The 25,948-nt window shown below is 33.9% G+C and overlaps 1 protein-coding gene and 1 long non-coding RNA gene across 2 annotated transcripts; one reads left to right on the top strand and one right to left on the bottom strand.

Moving 5' to 3' along the window:
- Positions 1-3,216: 3,216 nt before the first annotated feature.
- LOC115874575 (delta-like protein 1) lies at positions 3,217-25,072 on the bottom strand. The gene is made up of 7 exons (XM_030889768.1): positions 24,851-25,072; positions 23,165-23,304; positions 19,342-19,499; positions 16,286-16,477; positions 14,031-14,091; positions 7,409-7,539; positions 3,217-3,588 (listed from the first exon to the last, which is right to left on the bottom strand). Exons 1-7 carry the CDS (start codon positions 24,935-24,937, stop codon positions 3,293-3,295), a joined length of 1,065 nt encoding a protein of 354 aa, XP_030745628.1. The 5' UTR covers positions 24,938-25,072; the 3' UTR covers positions 3,217-3,292.
- Positions 8,830-11,351, top strand: LOC115874576. The gene is made up of 4 exons (XR_004048857.1): positions 8,830-10,218; positions 10,337-10,417; positions 11,084-11,191; positions 11,243-11,351. It is a non-coding gene; the product is annotated as an uncharacterized LOC115874576 (long non-coding RNA).
- Positions 25,073-25,948: the final 876 nt, after the last annotated feature.

Below are 25,948 nucleotides of genomic sequence, written 5' to 3'. Positions count from 1 at the left end.
GTCATTAGTTTTAAGTAATATACAACTGTGTTTTCTTTCTCTGTACATGCCTGGCGCCCAATATCTATATTTTTTTGTTTATTGTTATTGATTAGTTTTCTCTCTAGTGAAATACCTTATCCACGACTACTCTCCGATGAAAAGCTGCCGTTCGCAGTGGTAATGTTTTATAAAAAACGCTACAGTACTGGTACTTGGTTTACCTTCCAGGAGCAGCATTTACCTTCCTTTTTGAGTAGCTATTTCGTTTTTTTCTTTGGAAAGTGACTCTTCAATGTGACCCTCAGCTATACATTTGAAGACTTCCATACTCCATGACGTTTTAGCTTTAACATGTCTGCCCTAGATTCCACAAGCAGTGTTGCAGATCTGCGGAAATAATGTCCTGTATATTCCATTGGATCTTTAATACTAAGGTTAGGTCTTTAATACTAAGGTTAGGCAATATATAATAGCTCTAAAAGCCTAAAGGTTCATCGCTTGATTGATTATCTTTCTCCATTTGTTTCTGTCTTTCGCCTTTATTCTCCACCCATCCACTCTTATCCTTCTCAAGTCCTCTTCAATATCCTTTTTCCATCTGGTTCTCAGTCTCCCCTTCTTCTCTTTCCACTTAATTTACGTTTCATTATCATATTAGGAATTCTTGCTTCAGACATTCTTTAAATGTGTCCCAGCCGTCTCTGTCTTTGTGCTCTTGCTACTTCTCTTATACTCGGTGCCCGATATAGTTGTTTTAATTCTTCATTTGTTCTTCTGGTCCATATGTTGTCTATCTTCTTTAATCCAAAAATCCGTCTTAGTATTTTTCTTTCCCAAATCTCTAGCCTCGAACTTTCCGTTGCATTGAACGTCCACGTTTCACATGCATACAGCACTATTGGTCGTATCATTGTTTGGTACATTCTGATTTTTAAACTTCTAGAGATGTTCTTACTCTTAATAATTTTCTGTAGTGCCTAAAAACATCCATTTCCTGCCATTATTCTTGCCACAATTTCTTGAGTTACATTTGGTTTCCTTAGAAATACGGCTCCTAGATTTCGCAATGTCACTAGGAATTTTACTGAAAGTATTTACTCCAACAGGTTGTACTGAGAACCTTCCATTAAAATATCTTATAAAAAATCTATTATGGCTGGTAGATTGAGGACGAAGCAATGCATATTTGCGATACATTTCAACTATAATAAGTTAAATACTAATTATATTTTCTACAAGACGATAAAATGGTATTTTATCGTCGACCTAAAAGATAAATGAATGAATGAAAATGAATTATAATTTTAGGAGACGATAATGCAATTTTATCGTCGTGTATACAACAATATTTTTTTCCATAGCGAGTTACGTTTTAAAAAATATTCAGAAATTATTATTTCAACGAATTTATTACGAGTAGAAAAAATATTGTGCTGGGTTGGTGGTGGTTTCTATGTAATTTGACAAATAAATAAAGCTGTCTCTTTAGTTGTCAGTTTTGAGTCAATATTTTTTAATTCTCTTTCGTGTCGATTGCTGATTGAATTGGAGCCAGAAATGGCTCAAAACGAAATAAGTAAATTGCCAAAAGATATTGAGGCTGAGGCCGCAAACGCCATATCCAAACTACTTCCATTTAAATCTTGAATAACTTATGAAAAGAAATACAAAAATTTTCAAAAATGGAAGCGATTAAAATACGTGCGAGAAGAAATAAAGTTTTTAACCGATCCTCGCTGTTAAAGTATCATTTAATCTACCCTTGTGGTTAAAGTACTATTTTATCTAGGTACTATTTTGATAGATATAGGGCAATTTTAACAGTTACTATGGAAAAAAGCAATAAAACTTCTGATTTTACGGCTTATTACAAATGATCGAGGTTTGTTCGTCTTGCTATCACAGGAATTCTCACAATTATTTTCGAACCCGTTTCATTAAGATCATTTAATATTAGTTTCTGCAACTCGTCCCTGCTGCATGCTTTTGAACGCCAAATACTGCAACTATCTACAGTAATATAAAAAAAATAAGAAAATTTTATGTAGTTAAACACTGTAGTGTTACCTTCATCATAAGATATTTATGATCTGGAGCTTCAGTTGAAAATTTATCAAATTCCTGCCGGGTAAAATTTTTTGATTTCTTCGGACGGAATCCTACAGATTTCTTCTTCTAAAACAAACTTTGTGGTGCACCCCTCAATGACCCGTTTATAACAAATTTCATACACCTTTTTACATTTGTCGGGTAATAAATCTGTCGTAGCTTCATTTGCTATTTCAATTATCTGGAGGGGTACCATGCAATAATTTCTTGGTCGCTATCCGAGCTCGACATTTTTAACAGCTTACAGCAAATCACGTAATACAATGTTTTCAACTGACTACTTAAAAATTACTATGATTAACCAATTGGAAGTTTGAGGGTTGGATTCCTGGGCAAAGCCAATTTATTTTTTAACTTATTAATTTACTTACTTACTGTTTTTTATTATAAAACTTTATAGCGACTAACAAAAATATACTTGGATTAGTAACAATTTGGATTAACAAAATCAAGGTAAATTTTTTTTCTCTATAGTTAAACTCGTCATTAATAATGTCAAGTTGTTTTTTTTTTGCTCTAGTGTAAAAGATTTTACTTTTAATACAGTATATAGAGGGTGAGTTTCCTAGTCAAGAAAGAAAAAAATTGGCTATAACCCAGTAATTTTTTGAAAAAAAAACATGTTATAGTTTATATCGCTGAAAAGCATAAAAATGGCGCTTTTTATGAAGTCATGGCGAACTATGGTTTCCCTTTAAAAAAACATATGTTTGTGTCATGTGTCAAAAATGACAGGCTTTAGAAAAAATCGGAGAACACAAATTCATTAGAGATGTGATTATCTACAAATTTTATCTGAAAACTTTTTGTCTAAAATAGATTATAAAGGAATTAGGGACAGTTTTTAAAAGAGCCAAAATTTGTTTTTTTTCGAAATATCTAGTAAGCCATGAACTTTTTCAAAAATCTGAAAGGCGCATATTTATGACCCCACAAAACTGCAATTCTTTTCCCATTTAACCGACTCTCTATCTCCAGTAATTTCCGAGATACCCATAGAGAACATCGAAGGAAACTCACTCTGTAGTGTAGAAAATAGATACTTTTTGCACTATCGTAGAAAAAAAAATTGATTGGATATTTCTTCTAGATAATCAAAAAAAAATAAAACACATATGTTCTCAGTGTAATTTACTTAACTGCCTATAAATAATAAAAATAAATTAATAAATAAACATTCTTCTTAACATCTACGTGCTATTTAGGTAGCTTCATTTTGTTCGTATTGAATCGTAGTTGTAATCTCTGTACTTTCTGTAAGTACCTCTAAGGTACTTTGCGTTGTTGAGTTCGATGATTTTGTAGTGGACTCGCTTGTGGAAATTTGAGTAGTCGTTTTTGTTGGCTTCCTGGTTGTTGAGTACTCCGATCTTTCACAGTTTCTTCCATAAGTACCCTCTCTACACATGCATTTATAAGAACCATCTTCTTTAAGTAACGAGATACATTTCGCGCCGTTCTTGCAAGTTTCGTTGTTTTTTTCGCAGTAGTTTAACTCTGAAATCAATATGATCATTAATAAAATGAAATTAATTTATTTCTGCTAAGTGCCACATTTTTTAGCACTATTTTCATATTTCTTTTAGCAAACTGTATATAAAGATATCTATTTTAATTGGTAAACCCAGTTATAAACTTTTTTATTTGTCTTATTACATAGGGTTAGTCGAAGGGTTCTTTTTTACAATAACTTTAAAATACCCTGTGCAATAATTTCGTGAGTAATTTTCTTGAAACATTAATTTTTCGGTCATATCAATACAAGCCTTAGTTAATTTTTAATAGCGAAATGAAAAAAAAAGCTAAAACCAATACAAATATTTCTTGGCTAGATACATAGCCTTGGTTAAATAAGTATTTTTTAATTTAAATTAATTTGGTTACACAGTTTAACAAAATAATATATTGTTTTATTAGGAGTAAAAATGACACTTTTTGTGGCGATGCTGTACGTTTGACATACAGTCGAGGCAGAAAAAGTCATTTTTACTCCGAATAGAACATGCTATTTTTTTTTCAAACGCCACAAATAATTTTTTCTACGACTAGCCTAGAAAATGCAGTTTGACACACGGAAAACTCGATCTGAAATTTGCGTTTTGCAAACTGTCGTGTGATAAGGATTTAGCTCACGATATATGTCTTATTGTACACGACATGTGTCAATTTTAACATTTTTAACCACCAATATTTAGCTGAAACGCCAAACGCAACGCAGCCGTCAGAAAAGTGTCATCATTACATCGCGAATTATTCCACAAAACTGGCAAAAATTGAGTGAGTCTGCTGCTAATTTGTAGTCGTAGAAAAAACAGCGTAAAAAACTCGTTCGAAAACTTCTATGTACACTCGTTCGACTTGTGGCTCTTGCCTGTGGCTCGAACCAACAAACTGTCGAACTCGTGTGCATAACGTCGTTTTCGAAACTCGTTTAATATACTATTTTAAACGTTCCAAATAATATAATAAATATTTAAAGGCATACCTCGTATGTAAATTATACAGGGTGGTCCGAACTGTATTCCGGAAACTTCGGAAGCATACTCTGCAGATAAAAATAAGTAAAAAAGTTCCTTTAAATATATGTCCTAAAATGTTTAGTTTCGGAGATACAGGGTGTAGAAGTTTCATTTTTATTTTTATTTTTTTCAATTCATTTCTGAAGTGACGTCAATATTTAGAAGAAAATTGGTATCTTGGTGTTTTTTGACAGGAGAAATTTTATTCTGATGTCAATATGACTCCTACTAGTAGAGGGCGCCACCTACCTACTTTTTAACTAGTTTGAAGAGTAATAGCACAGAATATCTAGCTACGCAACAGAAAAATACTCGAAATGAAAGAGCTAAAATTGCACAAATAGAATACTAGATGGCGCGACAATATCATAATCAGAATATAATTAGAAATTTTGAACTTTCGGTTTTGGATCGACGTAGATCTACGGCACGTCGACGGCCTTGAAGCTCGGCTAAAAATGCACAATTGCCAGATTCAAAAAGACTTGAATTGGCATCCCATTCTTTTTATTGTGTATAATGCAGTATGTGTTTCTTTCTATTCTTCTTTTCTTGTCAGATACACTTATATTAATTATTCCTTTGGCTATTAAAATAGTTTTAAGTATATTATTACAAAACATATACATTTTTAATATACAGTACCTTATAATGTTAACTAAGAAAATACCTTTAATTACCTTTAAAATTAATAATATACAGGGCGATTGATAGTGATATTTATTAATGCTGGAACCTGGAACGTTAGTAATGAAATATAAGTTTAATAATAATGGAAATAATTTATTAAAATGCAGTACAAAAAATGTTAACTGACTAAAAAATACTATAATAACAAATTTCTTCCGTTTTCTTCACGACATAAAACAATAAATTAAAATTCGTAAAATAAATTAAAATTATTAATTAAATAAATCTTTATAAAGAAACGCAAGTATACCAACTATATTATGGTACCACTCGATATGCTTTAAGGTACCATGATATTGCAATGTCACCGAAGATCCGTAGTATACCAAATTTAAGAATAATCGAACGCCATGAAATGGTATCGTAATATGGTACTATATTAAGGTACCACTTTATATACATCATAGTTCAATCATATTACAATGTAACCGAAGATACGTAGTATACCAAGTTTATACATAGTACTATATTATGGTATCACTTGATATGCTTCTGAAAAAAACGGCGTCCAGTTGGCTGGAAAAGGACGATCGATGACATTTCCCATATAAATTTACATATAAAATGACAGCGATATTCATTTCATAGCTATCGCTAACGCCGTTTTTTCCCGATTATACAATATGAACTTGGTATGAACACAATCGATCGTCAGGAAGTGGTATCATAATAGTAGAACAATACTTATTATATTGTCGCCGAATTAAAATGAAAATTCAGGATTCAATTATACAATCAAACGCGAGGAAGTGATTGTAATTTAGCTCATAAGATTTAATTCCAACTAACATGGCCAACTGAAAAAAAACAGCTCTGATCTATTTTAATATGTTTAAATGATGTAGCAAATTTGAAGGTAGGCTTTATCAGGAAGTATTACGATATGAATTACACAATGGCAACACTGCACAAAATTCTTTAAAATTTTGTTTGTAGAAAACTGTTTTCTTTTAAATTTATTGCCCTCTATTATGTAGTAGTGAAACTACCACATCAAAATATCTGATTTGGAGACAGGCTTTTAAAGCCTGTCTCCTTTTGCTACCTACAATTTTATACATGTAACGAGGCTTCTGTTGCGTAGCTAGATATTCTGTGGTAATAGTGGTAATAACTTTTCGTCCGTACCTGTATAAAACTAATGAATAAAAAAGTATACATTTACGATGTTTTTAACGTAAAAAAGGTCTTTTGGTTAAAATCGCTACGATTAATGGTTTTCGAGATATTTGGAATCTAAATTATCAATATATACATCATTGACACAAATTAAGCATGTTGACTAAATAGTTATTAGACTGAAATCATAAATTTGAAATATGTTTGTGTCAAAAGTTCAACAGAAACTGTTTTATCATTATTTTTTGCAAAAATGATTAATTAAAAAAAAATAAAAATTACCAAATTTATTATTTCAGTGAAATAACTAATGTACTCAGTGTGTTTATTTTTCGTCAATAATGACATGTATTGGCTATTACCATTCCAAATATCTTGAGAACGGTTGCTTGTAGCGATTTTTACAAAGAGATATTTTTTACGTAAAAAATCACAGAGATGTAAATTTTTTCCCTCGGTAGTTTTATACAGGTACGGACAAAAAGTCATTACGCTTCAAAGCAGTTAAAACACATGCAGGTGGCGCCCTCTACTAGTAGGAGTTATATTGACATCAAAATCAAATTTCTCATGTCAAAAAACTCCTAGACACCAAATACTTCAGAAATTATTTGGAAAAAATCGAAATAAAATTAAACCTTCTACATCCTGTATCTCTGAAACTAAGCATTTAAGGACATACATTTATATAAACTTTTTTACTTATTTTTATCTGCAGAATATGCTGCTGAAGTTTCCGGAATACAGTTCGCACCACCTTGTATATCGAGAAACTATGGTTGCGCTCGTTGAATTTGACACTTTATGTCAGTTTAATAATATATTTTTTCGTGCTTTTATGCTTAGGCGTAAAAGTGCTTTATATTTTATTGTCAATCACGTCGCAAAAATTAATGCTTTTGTGACGTTTGAAAAAAATAATTTTTTTATGGTGAGTACCTTGTGAGTGCCTAATATTAAAAATGATATTAGTTATATTTTTTATGTACCTTCGTCGCATAACATGCCACCCCAACCTTTGGCACAGTTGCATTCCCATGGCTTGTTACATGTTCCATTGGCACATCCTGGATAAGCAAAACACTTGTCGCAGTTTTTACCCCACCAGCCAACTTTGCATCTAAAAAAAGAAATGATTCAATGTGTAAAGTAAAAAATAAGAAGTGTAAAAAATTTTAACATTGATTTGAAATCAACTAAGGGCAAAGAGTTCAAAATGAATGTTAAAATTAAATGTTACAGTCTAAAGGTTGTCGCCCACTAGACCGCTGCGCGGCGCGGCGCTGGGAAGAGTATTTTTTCCGGCTGCGAAGGAACTGCGCCCACTATAGCGCGCTTTTGAAACGCGGCAACGCTATTTAGTTATAGTCGAAGTGTTTTTTACTTACTGTAGTTTAGTTTTTAAAGCAATGAGTTCAAGTACGGACGAAAACGTATTTTTTGTGCTCTTCTAACAGAGGAAGAGGGGGTAAGGAAAAGTTTGGACTCATACGATTAACAAAAAAAGAAAGAAGTTTGGAGAATTTTACCATCTTTTTCCAGATTTAATAAAAGACAAGATCATTTTTTTCAGTATTACAAAATATAAAGGAAACATTTTACGCAGTCCTCAATTGAGGGTTTTAGAAGCAAAACACTGAGTATCTCTACTCATCATATTTTTTCAGAAGAGACAAATTACTAATACTTTTGATAATTCTTATTTATTCTGATGTGTATATTAGTTATGTGGTGAAAAAACCCTGATCTTTTTTATATATTTAGGTAATTAGAATTTAAAAATTGGAGATTGTCACTTTTGTTAAAAAGTGGAGATTGCCGGTTTTGCCTCTACACCCCTCAATTATATTAAATCTTTGATAGAAAGGCATTTCGTCCATCTGTCTCTAGTGAGGGAAGACTATAAATAAAAATTATCATATTCCTTTATGAAAATCGATTTGCCTAATTTACCTTTAAAAATACAATTCTACCAGTGATACGTATCACTAGTTCCTAGTCAAAAAGCCAACTGAAAAGACTCGAATGCAAAATTATTTCCCTTGTGAGTACGCACACTGCAACGCGTCAAAACGCGGGAGACGGAAAAAAGTTGCTACAGAAGTCTTCCGACTTCTTGACGGAAATCCCGCGGCGCGCTTCTGCGCTGCGCGCTCTAATGTGCGTTGGTCCATTTAAATACATGGCAAGCAGACAAAAGAAATTTCCACATGGCGCCGCGCCGCGTCGCGCCGCGGTCTAGTGGGCGACAACCTTTAAGGTGTACGCGCACTGAATCCATACCAGTCCGGCGAGAAACGGCGAAGGCGGTGACTCGACTATCGTAGATAGGTAGAGGTAGGAATCTGGCCTCTACAGGCCGAAATGTTTTAGTGGACGCCGGCGTCCCCAAGTAGCACGAAATATTGGCTGCTCATTGTTTCTATATTGGCTCAATATTGATTCATTTTCGTTCGCACATCAATGTTGTGCCAATGTTGGGTCAATATTGTATTTTATTCAGTACATCTAATCTTGGTAAACAATATTGTACCCATATTAGTTTCTTAGTTTTCGCCAATATTGAAAATAATCAATGTCGGCCCATGATTGGCATTAACAATATTTTATTGTGACATTGGCCCAATATGCCTTTTATATTGATGTTTTGGATATTGGCATTTACATAATTAACTAAATTGGAACAATATTGAAATGCATTCTGTTTAGAATAAAATCGCTACCTATAGTAGATATCGATACCTGGGTTGATACTTTGACATGTGGCTTGCATCCCTACTATCTCATGATTTTCATAAAAGTTTGCTTTTAAAATTCTTGCTCGATTCCTAAAGCATCTAGCGCCAAGGATCGATCGGGTATTTCGCGTGTAATCTATAAATAAAAAAAAACTTACACCAAAGACTAACCAAGGCGATTTGGCGTATTTTAATTTATTTTAAATAAATAAAGAAATAAATAAAAACAGCTGAAAAAAAAATAAAAAAAAGCTCTGCCTCTGCCGGGGCTCGAACCATCACCCGTCGCTCCCGAATCGGCAGCCTCAACCACGGAGCTACACGCTGCTTTAGAAACCAGACTCTATTGAAGCATTACTTTCTTCTGCCGTTCCAATACGCATGCGCCGGCGCCGGGTGATGCTTTGGAATCGCCGCGCGCCGGGCCGCGTTCCGGTACCTAGATCAGTGTTGCCAGATGTAACATAATTATCCAATTATTATAACAAAATTTTCCCAAAAAAAATCTGTACCATAATCGATAGTTGAAACATAATTTGGTAACCTGTTACAATTAATGTTTTATCAACCATGAAATATATTTTTATGAGAAATAATTTAACTTTAAGGTAGTTAATGCAAAATAACTCAAGTGGTTTTAAAGTTTAAAAAAAATGTTAAGGTATAAAGCAGTAAATATCCGCGGCAAATCAAGTAATTCCGATTTTAAAATGCGGGAAGAGAAACCAGACCCCAAAATATAAAACTGACTGAGAAAATACGTTTAATAGCTGGTTGAAACCTATTAAAATTAAGTTAAACCGACAAAAAATAGAATCCAAATTTATTGCTATCATTATATTTTTTAGAGAATTCCCTCAGCCAAATATATCGCTTGTAACATAATTTTATAATAAATTCGATACTTTGATCTACATTGATCCATAATTTCATATCCGACACCTGGCAACGCTGACCTAGACGCTTTTACTGACGAGTTGACATGACATAAAAAGCTGTTGCTGTGACAGTGAAAGATTTCTTTTGTAAGCAAATTGTGTTTTTATCGTGATCAAATCAAAGTAAGTACTGTTGATGTTAGTTGAGTAAGTATGTCGAATAAACCTATTCCAATGCTTAACAATTAACACGTATAATACAAGAAATATGTGCTATAGCTATAAGCTGTATTGTTTGTAGGTTCACGGGTACCTAGGTTTACAACTTACAACCACAGAAAATTTTACTGAATCCAGCTTGAAGAATATTTCTTTAGTAAAAGTAAGTACCTAATATATTTTTTTTTCCTGTAACACACAATAGTAGTTTTGAAGCAATGTGTAATCGAGAGTATAATTTATTAGATTGTTAGGGCGCTTTGTTAATAAATATTTTTAGATTCGGTATTGCTACTTAGGTAAATAAACAGACATTTTTTAGGTAAATGTCGGGAAAGGCAAAAAAATACAGGTTTGTTAAAAGTTTTCTTGCAAATAAAGATGAGTCTGACGGTGACAGTCCTACGAAACGCCTGGAAAGCCAGGAGAGCATTATACTTCTATCAGACGATAATACAAGTTCTATTAATGAAGTTAACACACAACTTACTAATATTGTTAATAATAGTGATAGCTGTCTTAGTTTTGTTTTTGAAGAGTCGGGGGACTTGGGGGCAAGCAATACACAGACTGTAGAGTTAAATTACGATTCCATATCAAATGTGTTAGAAAATCATAATCAGAATTCACTTGCAGATAATTTAAAATGTTGGGCTCTTACACACAATGTAAACCATAAACAACTAGTTGCACCACTGAATAAAACGCTCCTACTTCTAAGTTTCTGCCACTTTGCATAAACCATATTATGAGCATATCATCTCATCATATTAGAAAATAAGGCAAAACACAAAAAGGATAACCCAAAAAACTTTATATTATTTTATAGATGCAGTGAAAGTACATTTTCCAGACGCAACTGATCTGGACATTACGCGATGTATTGGTATTTCACTAGCGACAGCCGGAGACCGGGATGGGGGAAGAATATTTAGAGGTTTGTGTCCTTATAAATTTAATTTTATGTGTTAACTGAAGTATTTTTTAGCTAAAAATAATACCAGCCATGAAGATAATATGTAGGCTTATTTTATTACTTAGTTAATATTTTTGTAAGATAAATTGTTTTCTTCAATACATTAAAGTTTCCATACACACATGGGTATTTTGTTTTATGTTTTCCCTAAATTTGAAATAAAATTAAGGACAAAAACTAGTGGTATTATGATTACCAATGTTGGCGTAATATTACATTTTTAATGGGGGCAATATTTTAGTAACTTGTTGGACCAATATTTAAAAACAATGTTGGGCCAATATATCAAAAAGTGACGAATTATTATTGGCCCGATATTAAAAACTAGCTTGGCCCAATATATATTCTACATTGGATCAATCTTGGAACAATATTGTTGTGCTACTTGGGTCGTCTATATGTACGATGGTCGCAGTCGCTTTTGCTGGTCGGTCCGATCCGATGCAGTGCGCGCGGAGCCTTAAGGTTGTCGCCCACTAGAACGCGGCGCTGGGAAGAAATTTTTTTCCGGCTACGAAGGGACTGCGCCCACTATAGCGCGCTTTTGAAACGCGGAAACGCTATTTAGTTAGTCGAAGTGTTTTTTACTTACTGTAGTTTAGTTTTTAAAGCAATGAGTTCAAGTACGAACGAAAGCGTATTTTTTGTGCTCTTCTAACAGAGGAAGAGGAAGAGCAGATGAAGAAGAAAAGGAAAGTTTGGACTCATAAGATTAACAAAAAAGAAAGAAGTTTGGAGAATTTTACCATCTTTTTTCCTTATTTAATAAAAGACAAGAGCATTTTTTTCAGTATTACAAAATGTAAAGGAAACATTTTACGAACTCCTCAATTAAGGGTTTTAGAAGCATAACACCGGGTATCTCTACTCATCATATTTTTTCAGAAGAGACAAATTACTAATGATGCAATAATGAATCGCTTATAGCTGACGACTTTTGATAATTCTTATTTATTCTGATGTGTATATTAGCCTTGTTTATATATAAAGTCACATTCTCTTCGCTGCGGTCTAGTGGGCTACAACCTTAAAGGTTGTCGCCCACTAGACCGCTGCGCGGCGCCATGTGGAAATTTCTTTTGTCTGCTTGCCATGTATTTAAATGGACCAACGCACGTTAGAGCGCGCAGCGCAGAAGCGCGCCGCGGGATTTCCGTCAAGAAGTCGGAAGACTTCTCTAGCAACTTTTTTCCGTCTCCCGCGTTTCGGCGCGTTGCAGTGTGCGTACTCACAAGGGAAATAATTTTGCATTCGAGTCTTTTCAGTTGGCTTTTTGGCTAGGAACTAGTGATATGTATCAATGGCAGAATTGTATTTTTAAAGGTAAATTAGGCAAATCGATTTTCATAAAGGAATATGATTTTTTTTAGTCTTCCTCACTAGAGACAGATGGACGAAATGCCTTTCTATCAAAGATTTAATATAATTGAGGGGCGTAGAGGTAAAACTCGCAATCTCCACTTTTTAACAAAAGTGACAATCTCCAATTTTTAAATTCTAATTACCTAAATATATAAAAAAGATCAGGGTTTTTTTGATCACATAACTAATATACACATCAGAATAAATAAGAATTATCAAAAACATTAGTAATTTATCTCTTCTGAAAAAATATGATGAGTAGATATACCCGGTGTTTTTTCTTCTAAAACCCTCAATTAAGGAGTGCGTAAAATGTTTCCTTTATATTTTGTAATATTGAAAAAAATGATTTTGTCTTTTATTAAATCTGGAAAAAGATGGTAAAATTTTCCAAACTTCTTTCTTTTTTTGTTAATCGTATGAGTCCAAACTTTTCCTCACCCCCTCTTCCTCTTCCTCTGTTAGTAGAGCACAAAAAATACGCTTTCGTCCGTACTTGAACTCATTACTTTAAAAATTAAACTACAGTAAGTAAAAAACACTTCGACTATAACTAAATAGCGTTGTCGCGTTTCAAAAGCGCGCTATAGTGGGCGTAGTCCCTTCGCAGCCGGAAAAAATTCTCTTCCCAGCGCCGCGCCGCGCAGCGGTCTAATGGGCGACAACCTTAAGACTCCGCGCGCACTGCATCGGATCGGACCGACCAGCAAAAGCGACTGCGACCGTCGTACATATAGACGGCGCCGGCGTCCACTAAAACATTTCGGCCTGTAGAGGCCAGATTCCTACCTCTACCTATCTACGATAGTCGAGTCACCGCCTTCGCCGTTTCTCGCCGGACTGGTACCGATTCAGTGCGCGTACACCTTCATTCAGGCTTCATTCAGAACCTCGAAATCAGTGGAATAAATTAGTAGTTTCAATTAGCCGTAGAAGTGTGTTCACTTAATTTTAATGTAAGCATTCAGAACATCATAATTAGTGGTAGTAATTTTCAATTAGTGGAAAAAGTTAACAAACTTTTGACTTTTCCACTAATTAATAATTATACTTCAAAATTTGCGAGAAATGTCATTTTGGCCTTTGATTATCACCCGTCAAGAAAAATTTTGGTTAGAAATCAAAAATTTATTGTTTTATAAGCTAAATAGTATGCTTTCTCTTTGGATACAACAGACTAACGCAACCTGTTGCTAGAATATTTTATTAATTTTATTTGTGTTTTTAGATACTGTGAATGATCTTAAAGTAAAAAGTATAAAGTGTAATTGAAACCACTAATTTATTCCACTAATTGGGAGGTTCTGAATGAAGCTTTAGTTTGAATAATTAATAATTGTTTAGATTAATTTTTGACATTAAAATTAAATCAATTTTGAGTCGAGAAATAAATATCAATAAATGGAAGTGTTGTTATTCACGATTCTGTCATTCTTACCTGCATTCGCCAGGTTTGCGACAATACCCTCTATCTTTATGGCAAGTCTTGGAACAAATAGCTGAAAAGAAATAATGTCGGTCTGTTTAACTTAATTTATCGAATAAACAATTAGGTTTTATTAGAAATTGTTATAATAAACTCTTCAGTTAGTGGATTGACGACCACGGCAGGGACGCGCCGTCCATATGGGCATGGTCGTGCGGCGCACGACGGCGCCAAAGCCCTAAAGGCGCCTGCGGTCCTTAATATATAATTAATAATAAAACCATTTTTTGGAACTTATCAACAAATTAACATAAAATTTAAGTAATACTTTTATCTATGAACGCCAGTCGTGAAAATATATTATCCACCAATGTCGAGCGCCGCGCCGCTGGTCATTGGTAATATTGGCTCAATATTATAATATTGGAGAAAGGCGCCTACCCTTATTTCGCACGACGACGCCGGCGCCGAAAATACTTGACGCGTCCCTGGACCACGGCCTAATTCGTCAACCGGGACTTTTCAGGCGGATTGTGGACCTTTTGGGGAGTAGTTTTAGGGGGAAAATTGTAACACCGTGCTCAGCTAGCTTTGCCCGAAACAATGGTCTCAAACGACCCAAAAATCAGTTTTTCACAAATATCTGCCAAATATTTGCAATTTGCAGCATTTTTCTTGGAATAAAATGAAGCTTAGGTTAGATAAGGTTAATAGTTAATAGTTAGGTTAACAGTTAAAATAAATATATAATAAAATATTTAAAAGGTAGAGTCAATAGCCATCACATTTTGGAACTTGTTTGAATTTTGTCATATTTTATGATAATAAAAAGACCGGGCCAACATTTCTTAACCCAAACATTTTCAGATTTTTACAAACTTATAACATATTTTCACTAATAATAGCTCTTAAGTCAAGATATTTTTTGCGGGTGCCAGATATTACAAGCATTGTCATATACACAATTTTATAAGTCATGATCTACAGCCGCCGGGCCATCAAAAGGCGTAGGAGATCCCTTGGATGCTGATATTTCGGACGATATGGTGAAGGTAGTCAATTATATCTGGGAAAATGGACAAGAACAATATTATGCTCTGAGCTCTGAAGAGTTGCAAGATATTGCAGGTAATTTTGAACTTTTGTCATTGATTTACAATTCTTCATTGATGTTTGTTACTTATAAAGTTATTATGCAATTTTCTTTGGTTTACGATACTTTCCGGAAGTCCCCAAAAAGAGGAAAAAAGCACTCACCAATAGATGTTTTTTATTAAAATGTGACAACTGTTAAAAAATATTGACAAATAAGCTATTATTAGTGAAAATATGAATAAGTTTGTAAAAATTTGAAAATTTTTGGGGTAAGGAATATTTGCCCGATTTTTTTATTATAAAATATAACAAAACTCAAACAAGTTCTATAATGTGATGGCTGTTGACTCTACCTTTTAAAGAAACTTTGAACCATCAAAAAATATTAAATTTTAGTGGAGTTATTAAAGAATTTGTCCTATCAATCAAAGATACGCTTATGAAATAATATATCTTTGATACGTTAAGACTTGGAGGGAAAATTCAGGGATCTTCGAGGCGGAATATCTCGAAAACTACTAATTCTACGTAAAAAAAATTATAAGAACCATTTTTGTAGATAATTACATAAGCGTCATTTTTTATTCCAAGAAAAATTTTTTAAATTGCATATTTTGGCAGATTATTGCAAAAAACTGACTTTCGGTCATTTGGGGCCATTTTTTCTGCCAAATCTGGCCGAGCACGGTGTTAAAATTTTACCCCCTAAAACTACTCCCCAAAAGGTAGACATACTTGCTGTTGTAGCTTTCTTTCTCCCTCTTCCAGGCCGGTCTGTAACCTCGTTTGTCTCCCAGAATTTTTTTAATATTCGCGAAACATCGCTTTGGTTAACTCCTACAATTTCAGTTATTGCAACTTGCCGATAGCCCTGTTGAGACAGTGTTACTATTCTGTCTCTATTAAACTGCGAAATAATGTTTCTAGGCATTTTAAGACCAAAACAATGGTCAAATTTCTTCTGAAACCCAAGAGACCACAAATCGAAATGTGCAAGAATTTGTAATAATATTGGGTCTGAACGATAAATATTGTTTACAATATCCATTTTAACAAAAAAAAATGTATTACAGATTATCAAAGCTATGTGTAAAAAAGATTCTTTAAATTCTTTTCCGTATAACGATATATACAATAGTTTTGGCCATGTGTGTACATTACAGAATACTTACGTGTTTGGCATAGTATCCCTGTGTAGCCAGGCTGACATTTACATTCCAAAGGTTTGTCGCAATACCCATGGACGCAGCCTGGGAGGACCTGGCATTCTTTGCACGTTCTCCCAGACCATCCTAGTCTACACTTACATTCTCCAGGTCCGTCACAGTATCCTCTGGTAAGATGACAGTCTTTCCGACATATTGCTAAAATTAAAACAAAGCTGTACTATTACGCAAGACTTTTTTAATCTTAACGTGTTTTATATTCAATCTTCCGGAAATGACTACAACTTTTAATTTTTAAATTACACGTAGTACTACAATTACACAAGTACCAATACACATAACGAAACCATACAGCGGGCTTCAGAACGGATGACTCTAGTGCTTTTTCTTCAAATCTCTCCATAAAGAAAACCCACTAATATAGACCGGTACTTACACAAACTATCAAATCACCATCCAAGCCAAAAACAGGAGATTATCGGAACATTAGCAAATAGGGCAAGACGTATCTGTGCTAATGAACACATCCAAGAGGAACTAAGCCATTTAAATAAAGCCTTTCTTGCCAATGGCTATAATGACAAAGATATAAAGGCGGCGCTGGCACCTAGGCAGATGAGACCTGACGTCAATGAACAGGAAAACATCATTAATAGAGCCTTCCTTCCATATGTTTCCCAGGTCACCGATAGGATTGGTAAAGTTCTCAAGAAGCATAACATCAAAACCATATAAAAACCTACCCGGAAAATAAGGGACTGTTAAGACCAGCCAAAGACAAAAGAGAACCATTATCCTCTGCAGGGATCTACCGTATACCTTGTTCCTGCGGTAGCGTATGTATTGGAACTACCAAACGCTTAGTAGGAACGAGACTTACGGAACACAAGAGAAACTGCAGATTAGGGTAAACAGAGAAGTCAGCCGTAGCAGAACATGCTCTAAGAGATGGTAACCACAAAATCCAAATCGAAGACACCCAAGTCATTGCCACAACATCTGGATATCATCCTCGTCTGGTCAGGGAAGCTGTTGAAATTCACAAACAACCAAATAATTTCAACAGGAAGGAAGAAACTTTCTACCTTAACAGAATTTGGCATCCAGCTATATCTAGGACCAAAGTAGCAGCACAGAGAAGTAGACCAGTTCCAGAAGAACTACCACCCGAACAAGCCACGCCCCCTTCGCCGACGCATAAATACGCGCTACGTCCAGGGGCGTAGATAGGTGTATGCTATGGGGGTGGTACTATGATTAAGTCGCAAAAAAAATCGCCGTCGGAATTTTTTTGTCGAATTAAAACGACGGCGATTTTTTTGTCTTCAAAAAGATATAAAAACATAACACAAAAATTACAATATAGATTTGTAAATAACATAAACAAAAATAAAACAACGACGTTTATTAGTTAATTTTCTATAAACTATAAAAAAAACTCTAAACTATCAAAAAAAACTATAAAAACTATAAACTATAAATAAAACTACAAAACAAAATCAAGTTTTCTAGTACGCTGTTTGGAAAACCTATCAATAACAGCATCAACATTTATTTCAATATCTTTATGGATGATTAGAGTTAACCACTAATCTGTCTGGCCAATAAGAACACTTTGTGTGCTTTTTAATTAGATCGAACATATTATAAACATAAATCAACATAATTAAAAAGCACAAAGTGTTCTTATATGTCGGATTTTAATTAAAAAAAATCCTTTCATAGTCAATGACTATTTCAATTCTCGTATCTCGTCAACCGTCAGGGGGGGGTACTGTCCCCCAGTACCCCCCCCCCCTTATCTACGCCCTTGGCTACGCCGACGCGGATCGAATAAAGTAAAAAACTACCGAAGGTGTCATTTAAAAATCAAAACTTGTCATTTTCGGTGAAACAGGAAGTGGCGGAAGACAATTATTGAATCCTTCAATCCTAAGTTCTAATACATATATCTACTAACATACCAAATGTCATTTTTTTTATCTGAAGGAATAAAATATAATTGTAGGGGTGAGAGCTTTTGAGGAATATCCGGTATTCCTACCTATTATTTTTGACAAAAATAAATTATGACTAATTTATTATTATATTGCCAGAGTGAGGCTGGCCCTCACGGCGCGGGGCGTGCCTCTGGACCCAATTAAGGAATAATAGAAAAACTTTCAATTAATTTAAATTTAAATTTGCATCTAGAGTAAACTAGAGTAGTGTTCTAGAGAAATAAATTGTTTTATCTAAAAAAGAACTTGCAGAAAAAGTCAGTGGCGCACCTTTTACACAATTATTTTCCATAAATTGTCCTCTGAGACGCCATTAATAATTTTAATTTAATTATGCCTAATTTTAGACTCTGATTGCTAACGATAAAACTGACAAATTTCGAAAGGCGACTACAGCATGTTTAAAACAAATCCAAAACAATTTTATTTTTGTTTCACATCCTGTACCTTTAAACAATACATTATCGGACTCATGTTAATAAGAACTTTTTTCATATTTTTTAATGATTTCCATTTGAAATTGCGTGCATTGCGTGCAACACCTAGAAAAATGTGCAAAAATGTTGAATATACCGATTTGGTCTTTTTACAAGTGTATTCTGGATTTTATAATGTAAGACAGTGATGTAGGCAGCTTAATGGAAAATCAAGTGTATTAAAAAGAGATAAAAGTTGGGTTGGTACATTTCTTCTATACCGTATTGTCGGATTTTGCATCAAAAGTTCAAACCGCGCACAAGAAGTCGTTTACAAAAAATGTTACATCTAGGATTGGAATCTTATTTTTCACAATTAGTTACTCATTTTACTACAGATGCAATAGATTATATTTAGCTTAGATATATTTTCTTCATTTCAGTTGTATACATGAAAGTTTTCAAAAGAGTTTTTTTTTGTAAATCTTCCTTCAAACGTAAAAACCGGCAACACTGTATGCCGCTTTTGATTTTGTCTCTCTGTCTGTCAACCGGTCATTTATATTATTCTCTGTCTTACACGTTAAATCCAGAACACGCTTTTAAAATGACCAAATCGGTATACTGTAAATAATGGTATTCTTACGTTCCGAACAGAATAGCCCATCCCATCCTTTGTGGCAAATGCACTCGAAACTAGTGTTGCAATAGCCGTGTTGGCAGCCGGGCAACGGTATGCACTTGTTGCATTTTTCCCCGTAGAATCCAAGTTTACACAGACATTCTCCGGGTCGATTGCAGTAACTGTAAGAAGACATTCATGTTTATGCAGATGCATTACTTTGTATTATGCTAGGTACGCTTCAACTAGAATTCCGTAACGTTGTGTATTAAACATCAAAACAACATGGAATGAAATTTTAGCATATAAATGTTAGTTTTTATCTATCTGTTACGGACAATGATGTATACGGGGCCTTTATGATTATACTGTGTACTTGACTTGGCTAATAACCTATTGGCGTTGATTGTACAAGGTGGGTCAAATTCGACGCTTTTAAATGGAAACACAGAGGGAGACACCCTTTTCTATAGGAGATAGACAAAAACTAATATCGGTGTCTGGAGTGTCTGGATTTTTGTCAAAAACGTGATGGTGAAAACCGCATATCGATATCTGTTATCGTTTCGGAGTTACGGGGTGTTTAATACAAAATATGCATTTTAACAAATCGCTGTAACTTTTTTGCTATGGAAAATTTTGTATTTTTATGAAAACATTTCCAAAGCACCTTTTTACGTAAAATTTAATGGTTTAAGTATATTTTTTTTAAATTAATAATTTAAGAATTATCAACAGAAAATTTGATTTTTTATATGGGACACCCTGTCTACTTTTAATTTATTGAAAAGAATTTAAAATTACCTTTCCAAAAATATAACGCACTTGATATTTTGCTCAATTCCTCTTCGAGATATAGAGTATATAAAAATTCGCCCGCTTTAAATAAGTAGGCTTTGAACGGCACCGGCTGTAATGCACAAAAATTCTAGCTGTGAGTATCAATTAAAACGAAAATAATATTTGCTATGAGAGATGCAGAATTTTATAACAATTTAAAATATATTTAACCAACATCAACACCCATTTAAATTATATCTAATAACAATAAAAATAAATAGCAAACCAAGACATGATACTTTGCTACAGGTGTTCGACATATCGGCCGTCTTCTGTTATGGACAGACGGGGCAGTTTTTGAACATTTCTCGCGGAATTCATTAACTCCAAGTGCCAGTGGGGGTGAAAGATACCCTCTCATAACTGCTAAGTTTTTCTAATTCTTGTCTAGATTATATGGAAGAAAGTAACCTTTATTCTTCCGCAAATATATCGATAGGATTAGATCCATGGGCACTAAATCAGTCGGCCTCGACGGTCAACGGCTGTGGTCTTGGTTAGCTATTCAATTAATTTTGAAATTGGCTTCAGCGTTCAGAGGCGGTGCGTCGTCTTGCTGGAAAAATATGTTTTCGAGTTCCATTAAGGGCATATCATCAATAAGGGGTCCAAAGCCTACTAGTTAAAACTGGCGAACTTTTAAAAATTCTCTATTTCGAAGGGGATTATAACAAAATATCAAGTATGCTATATTTTTGGAAAGGTAATTTTAAATTCTTTTTAGTTAATTTTGGGTGTCCCAAATAAAAAATCAATTTGTCTGTTGATAACTCTTAAATTATTAATTTAAAAAAAAATATACTTAAACCATTAAATTCTACGTAAAAAGGTGCTTTGGAAATGTTTTCATAGAAATACAAAATTTTCCATAGCAAAAAAGTTAGAGCGATTTGTTAGAAATGCACATTTTTGAAAAACGCCCCGTAACTCCGAAACGGTAACAGATATTGATGTGCGGTTTTCACCATCATGTTTTTGATGAAAATTGAGCTCCAGACGCCGATGTAAAGGGTGTTTCCATTTAAAAGCGTCGAATTTGACCCACCCTGTACAACCTAACCTAACCAATTCTTTCAATCAACGCTATTAGTGCCTTATATTACATGTATAGGAAATTGCCATCTTATCCGATAATCAAGCAGCACAAAAAGCGATCAACTCAGTAACCATCAATTCGAAGTTGGTCAAAGATGCCTAGAGAAGATGAACAAATTAGGCAAGTCCTCCTACTCAAAAAATAAAAAAGAAAACAATCTAGCTAGAAAAATAGCTACACTCCACTAACTGGACCAGAACCGTTCTGCTTTACAAGTGGAAACCAACTTGAACAAGTGGAACTCAAACCTGGAAGACTCCATCCGTAACTTGGAATGGTAATCCTTCAACGGTCTAAGACAGTCAAAGAAATTTCTGAGAACTTTTTTAAGACGGGAAAAGTCAAAGATTTTCCATTATTTAAGTAAAAACATCCTTTGGATTATCCATAGGGTTTTTAACAGGACACAGTGTCCTCAACTAACACGTCAGTAGATTGAAGTTAAGAAACAACGGCGAAGGCACATTCTGTGGGAAAAATGGAGAAACACCAGAATACCTTGTTAAAGTTATTTAGTTTGTTAATATTGTTATAGTAAAATAATAAGCAAATAAATAATATATTCTTGCCTTTAGCTGTGTATTTTTTCTAATTTCGAAAAATCGAAAGTAGAAAAAAAATTAAAAGTAAAAAGAAAACTGTTTTACTTGTCGTAAAAGGGGGAACCATGCTCCACTCCCACAACCGGTTTCTGGGCCTACCGTTCATCAGGTGGGCTGTCCAGGGGCTGGTTCTCACCGATACGGCAAGCAAAACATTTTCTATACAACAGACGATGTAGTAAAATCTAGCCCACCTGATGAAGGGTAGGCCCAGAAACCGGTTATGGGAGTGGAGCTTGGTACCCCCTTTACGACAAGCAAAACAATTTTATTTTTACTTTTAATTTTTTTTCTACATTCGATTTTTCGAAATTAGAAAAATTACACAGCTAAAGGCAAAAAAATATTATTTATTAATATACACTAGAGCTGTAAGAATTTTGTTCATTTCATATATATTTGAGCGGGCCGAAAAACGCTCTTTGCCCCATTTTTTGACGGGAGATGCACTAATATCTCACCGACACTTTACTACATCGTCTGTTGATATAGAAAATGTTTTGCTTGCCATATCGGTGAGAACCAGCCCCTGGACAGCCCACCTGATGAAGGGTAGGCCCAGAAACCGGTTGTGGGAGTGGAGTTTGGTTCCCCCCTTTACGACAAGCAAAACAATTTTCTTTTTACTTTTAATTTCTTTTCTACTTTCAATTTTTCGAAATTAGAAAAAATACACACCTAAAGGCAAGAAAATATTATTTATTAATATACACTAAAGCTGTAAGAACTTTGTTCATTTCATAATAAGCAAATAGGTATATAGAATAGCCCATGGCCATGGTACAAAGAATACAAGGTATGATATTGCGCAGGTTGGTCATTACGTCACAGGTGATAAACGGCACCATTGGTCGGCAAGCTCTGCGCGCCAATTTCAAATTGTCAAACAGATTGTGTCATCTGTGAAATTTGATTGTGTCAAAATGTGAAAATAATTTTTCAAATGTCAAGCTCGATGTCAAAACATAACTTTTGGGGTTATGTCCTAATTCTTCCCTATTTTAGGTCTTTTTTTATTGGTGGCAATTGGACAATATGGATATTTTTTTGTATGGCGTATGACGTCACAGGTGGTATGCGCAAACTTAACGAAATTGGAGCCGCTATCGATTATACCTTGTTTTCTTTGTACCATGGCCCATGGCTAACATTGTCAAAAATACCAATAACTGGTAGGTAGTGCTGCATTTTTTAACACCGGTTGTTAAAATATCGAATTTCAAAATATTTGAAATTTTCTTAAATCAATCATTTTAATTTTATTTAGGTGTTTGTATAGGGTAGTGGATAGTCCAGTATCCATACTCACCCTTGCATTGGGTCACATCCAGGTCTACATTTGGGCACGTCACATAGATCACCTGTCCATCCTGGAAGGCATTTTACTTCCCCATCGTCAGAACATACGTAGTGAGAGTGTTCATTTTGATAGGCTGGTATTTCACATGCCTAAAACAGGTATTTTATTTTTGTATGCATCTTTTTTAAGCCAAACTATTTAATTAAAATAAAATAGGGTAACATTGTTTTTTTCAGTTTTTCCATTTACTATAATTATTATATATAGGCTATAAAACAAGCTTGCATAGTTTGAACGTTTAGTCTGTGGTTTAGTTTTATAATTTTCTGTACAAAATGGTGAATGTGAAGTTTTTTAACGTAATATTGCCACTCAAAATTTCAATAATAAAACTAATAAATAAATCATAAATCTAGTTATTTCTATTGAAGCTTTTGCATTAGAAAAAAATGTGACTTGTGAAATAACAATTAATTAGTTTTTATTTATATTAAAAAATCAGTAAAATAATTGATAATGCAAAATAAAATGTTTAAAATTAGTATTTTGAGAACAAGTTGCAAAACCAGTCTTATCCCACAAACATTGTTTCGAGATAATAAGCAAAAACTGTTTTAGCAAATGTTTAAAGCGTTAATTTACAAAAAACGTGGAATCATTGTTTTGTATCTCGTTTTTCTAGAAATAAAAATTAGTATTTAATTTTTAAACAAAAAAAAACACAAAAATAATTCGGATAAGGCAGGTTTTGTTCCAGTGTGATGTATATTGGCTATGAAATGAAGAACGCTGTCATTTTATATGTATATTTTTAAGGGAAATGTCAGCGATCGTCATTTCCTAGCTTACTGAACACCTTTTTTTAGATCATACGGTATTTGCACCCTAACTTGATTTATTAAATATACTATTTTATTAAAATTAAGTAAGGATTTGAAAAGACGTCAGTATTAATATTATACTGTTGTAAAAATCTGATGAAAAAATGCGGGATTTGTATATAAAAATAATGACAATAAAAAGCAAATATAAGTGGATAATACGGATTTTGCTGCAGTAACGTAATTTGTAGTAAATTTTATATAAGAATATGCGATAATAATGTTTAGGCCATTAGGCCATTTTTTTTAAATGGATAAGGCAGGTTTTGCAACTTGACGCCTCAATTTTAAAAGGCTTTGTATTGGCTAGCCTAAATATAATTTCCTAAAAAATATATGTTTTGAAAAAATATCGAATAATTTTAGTTAGGTGTGAAATTTTAGATTCAAGTCTTTTAACTTTTTGTAGATATTTTTATATTATAGATATACCGTATGGATCGAAAAAAAAATGGCGTCAGCGATGGCTATGAAATGTAGATCGCTGTCATTTTATATGTAAAATCGTATTGTAAATGTCATCAATGTTCATGTCCAAGCCAGCTGGACGTCGTTTTTTTTTCAATCATACGGTGTATTAAAGAGGTTTTTAAAAAAATATAGATAATTTAATTTTTTAATAATATTTCATTCGCAATATCCACTGAAAAACAAGAATAGAATATTACCTTCTTCTCTCTTAATTTTATTTAATTTTTTGTGAGTAACGCTTACAATTAGAGAGATAAACTTAAAATTAAATAATTACTTATATTATTAATTAAATATTTATTAAATAATAATTAAAGCAAATAAAATTATCCCAAATGCATACCTGTTTTTTCCACTTTGGCACAAATTTTCCACACAATACACCAGAAATAACGGCAAAAATTATCACCACACTAGTGTTAACACTCATATTTGCCTTTAAAAATATAATTACAACACTATTATTTTTAATATCATACTTTTAGAAACGTATTAAACCTCTTTGAATAGTTTCTTTTTCTATAAGTAGTACTACCTTACCATGAACTTGACTCTGATGACGATACTGAAGAACATACACAATCGTTGACCTTATTTCCTCTTCAGTGTGATTATACCGGGGTACGTTAAAAAATAACTTGATTTTGAGAAAACTTGAATTGCAATAACCGCGCTAAAAGTCAAGAGAAGAAATATTGATGCACTAGTTTTTCATGAATTTGGAAGTCAGTTCATCATCAAGTTAGAATAATTGTAAAATGTAGAATGTTTAGGAGGGGAGTTAATCACCGCGACCTTATAGATCTATTGTGTGTCCTCCTTTCCTGATCATACAGTCTCAGGGCTTTAACAAAAGCCAGTATCTGAGACGGCTCCACAGAGGCTAGCTCTCCATCCTCGACATCAGCCTTACCAAAGTTCGTGGCATGAATGGTCGTCGTCTCGGCGCACTCAGTGATAAGGTGTTCTGGTGTTTTCTGGTGTTTCCTCATTTTCCCCACAGAGTTTGCATTCGCCGTTGTTTCTCAGCTTCAGCCTACTGAGGTGTTCGTTGAGTGAGTGTTCGCTGAAGAGAGTGTCCTGTTAGAAATCCCGTGACAATCCGAAGATTGTTTTTACTTAAATCAAGAAAAACCTTTGATTTTTCTCGGTCGTAAGTTCTGAGGAACTTTTTCGAGTGTCTTAGACCGTTGGAGGACACCCCTTCCAAGTTACGGATGGAGTCTTCCAGATTCTCCACTTCAGTTCCGCTTTCAGTCAATTCCCGTTTGGAAAACAGAACGGTTCTGTTCCTAGCTAGATCATTTGCTTTTTCATTGCCTTCCATCCCTTGCTGAGCAGGCACCCAGAGTAGGAGGACTTTATTTTCTTTGCCTAATTTGTAGAGCTTCTCTATGCATTCTTTGACCAACTTCGAATTGATGGTTACTGAGTTGATCGC

Source organism: Sitophilus oryzae, unplaced genomic scaffold (genome assembly GCF_002938485.1).
Source record: "Sitophilus oryzae breed Bouriz unplaced genomic scaffold, Soryzae_2.0 scaffold_1297_pilon_pilon, whole genome shotgun sequence".
Lineage (NCBI taxonomy): Eukaryota > Metazoa > Arthropoda > Insecta > Coleoptera > Curculionidae > Sitophilus > Sitophilus oryzae.
The sequence above is the reverse complement of the archived record's forward strand: the minus strand, read 5'-3'. Positions and strand labels throughout refer to the sequence as shown.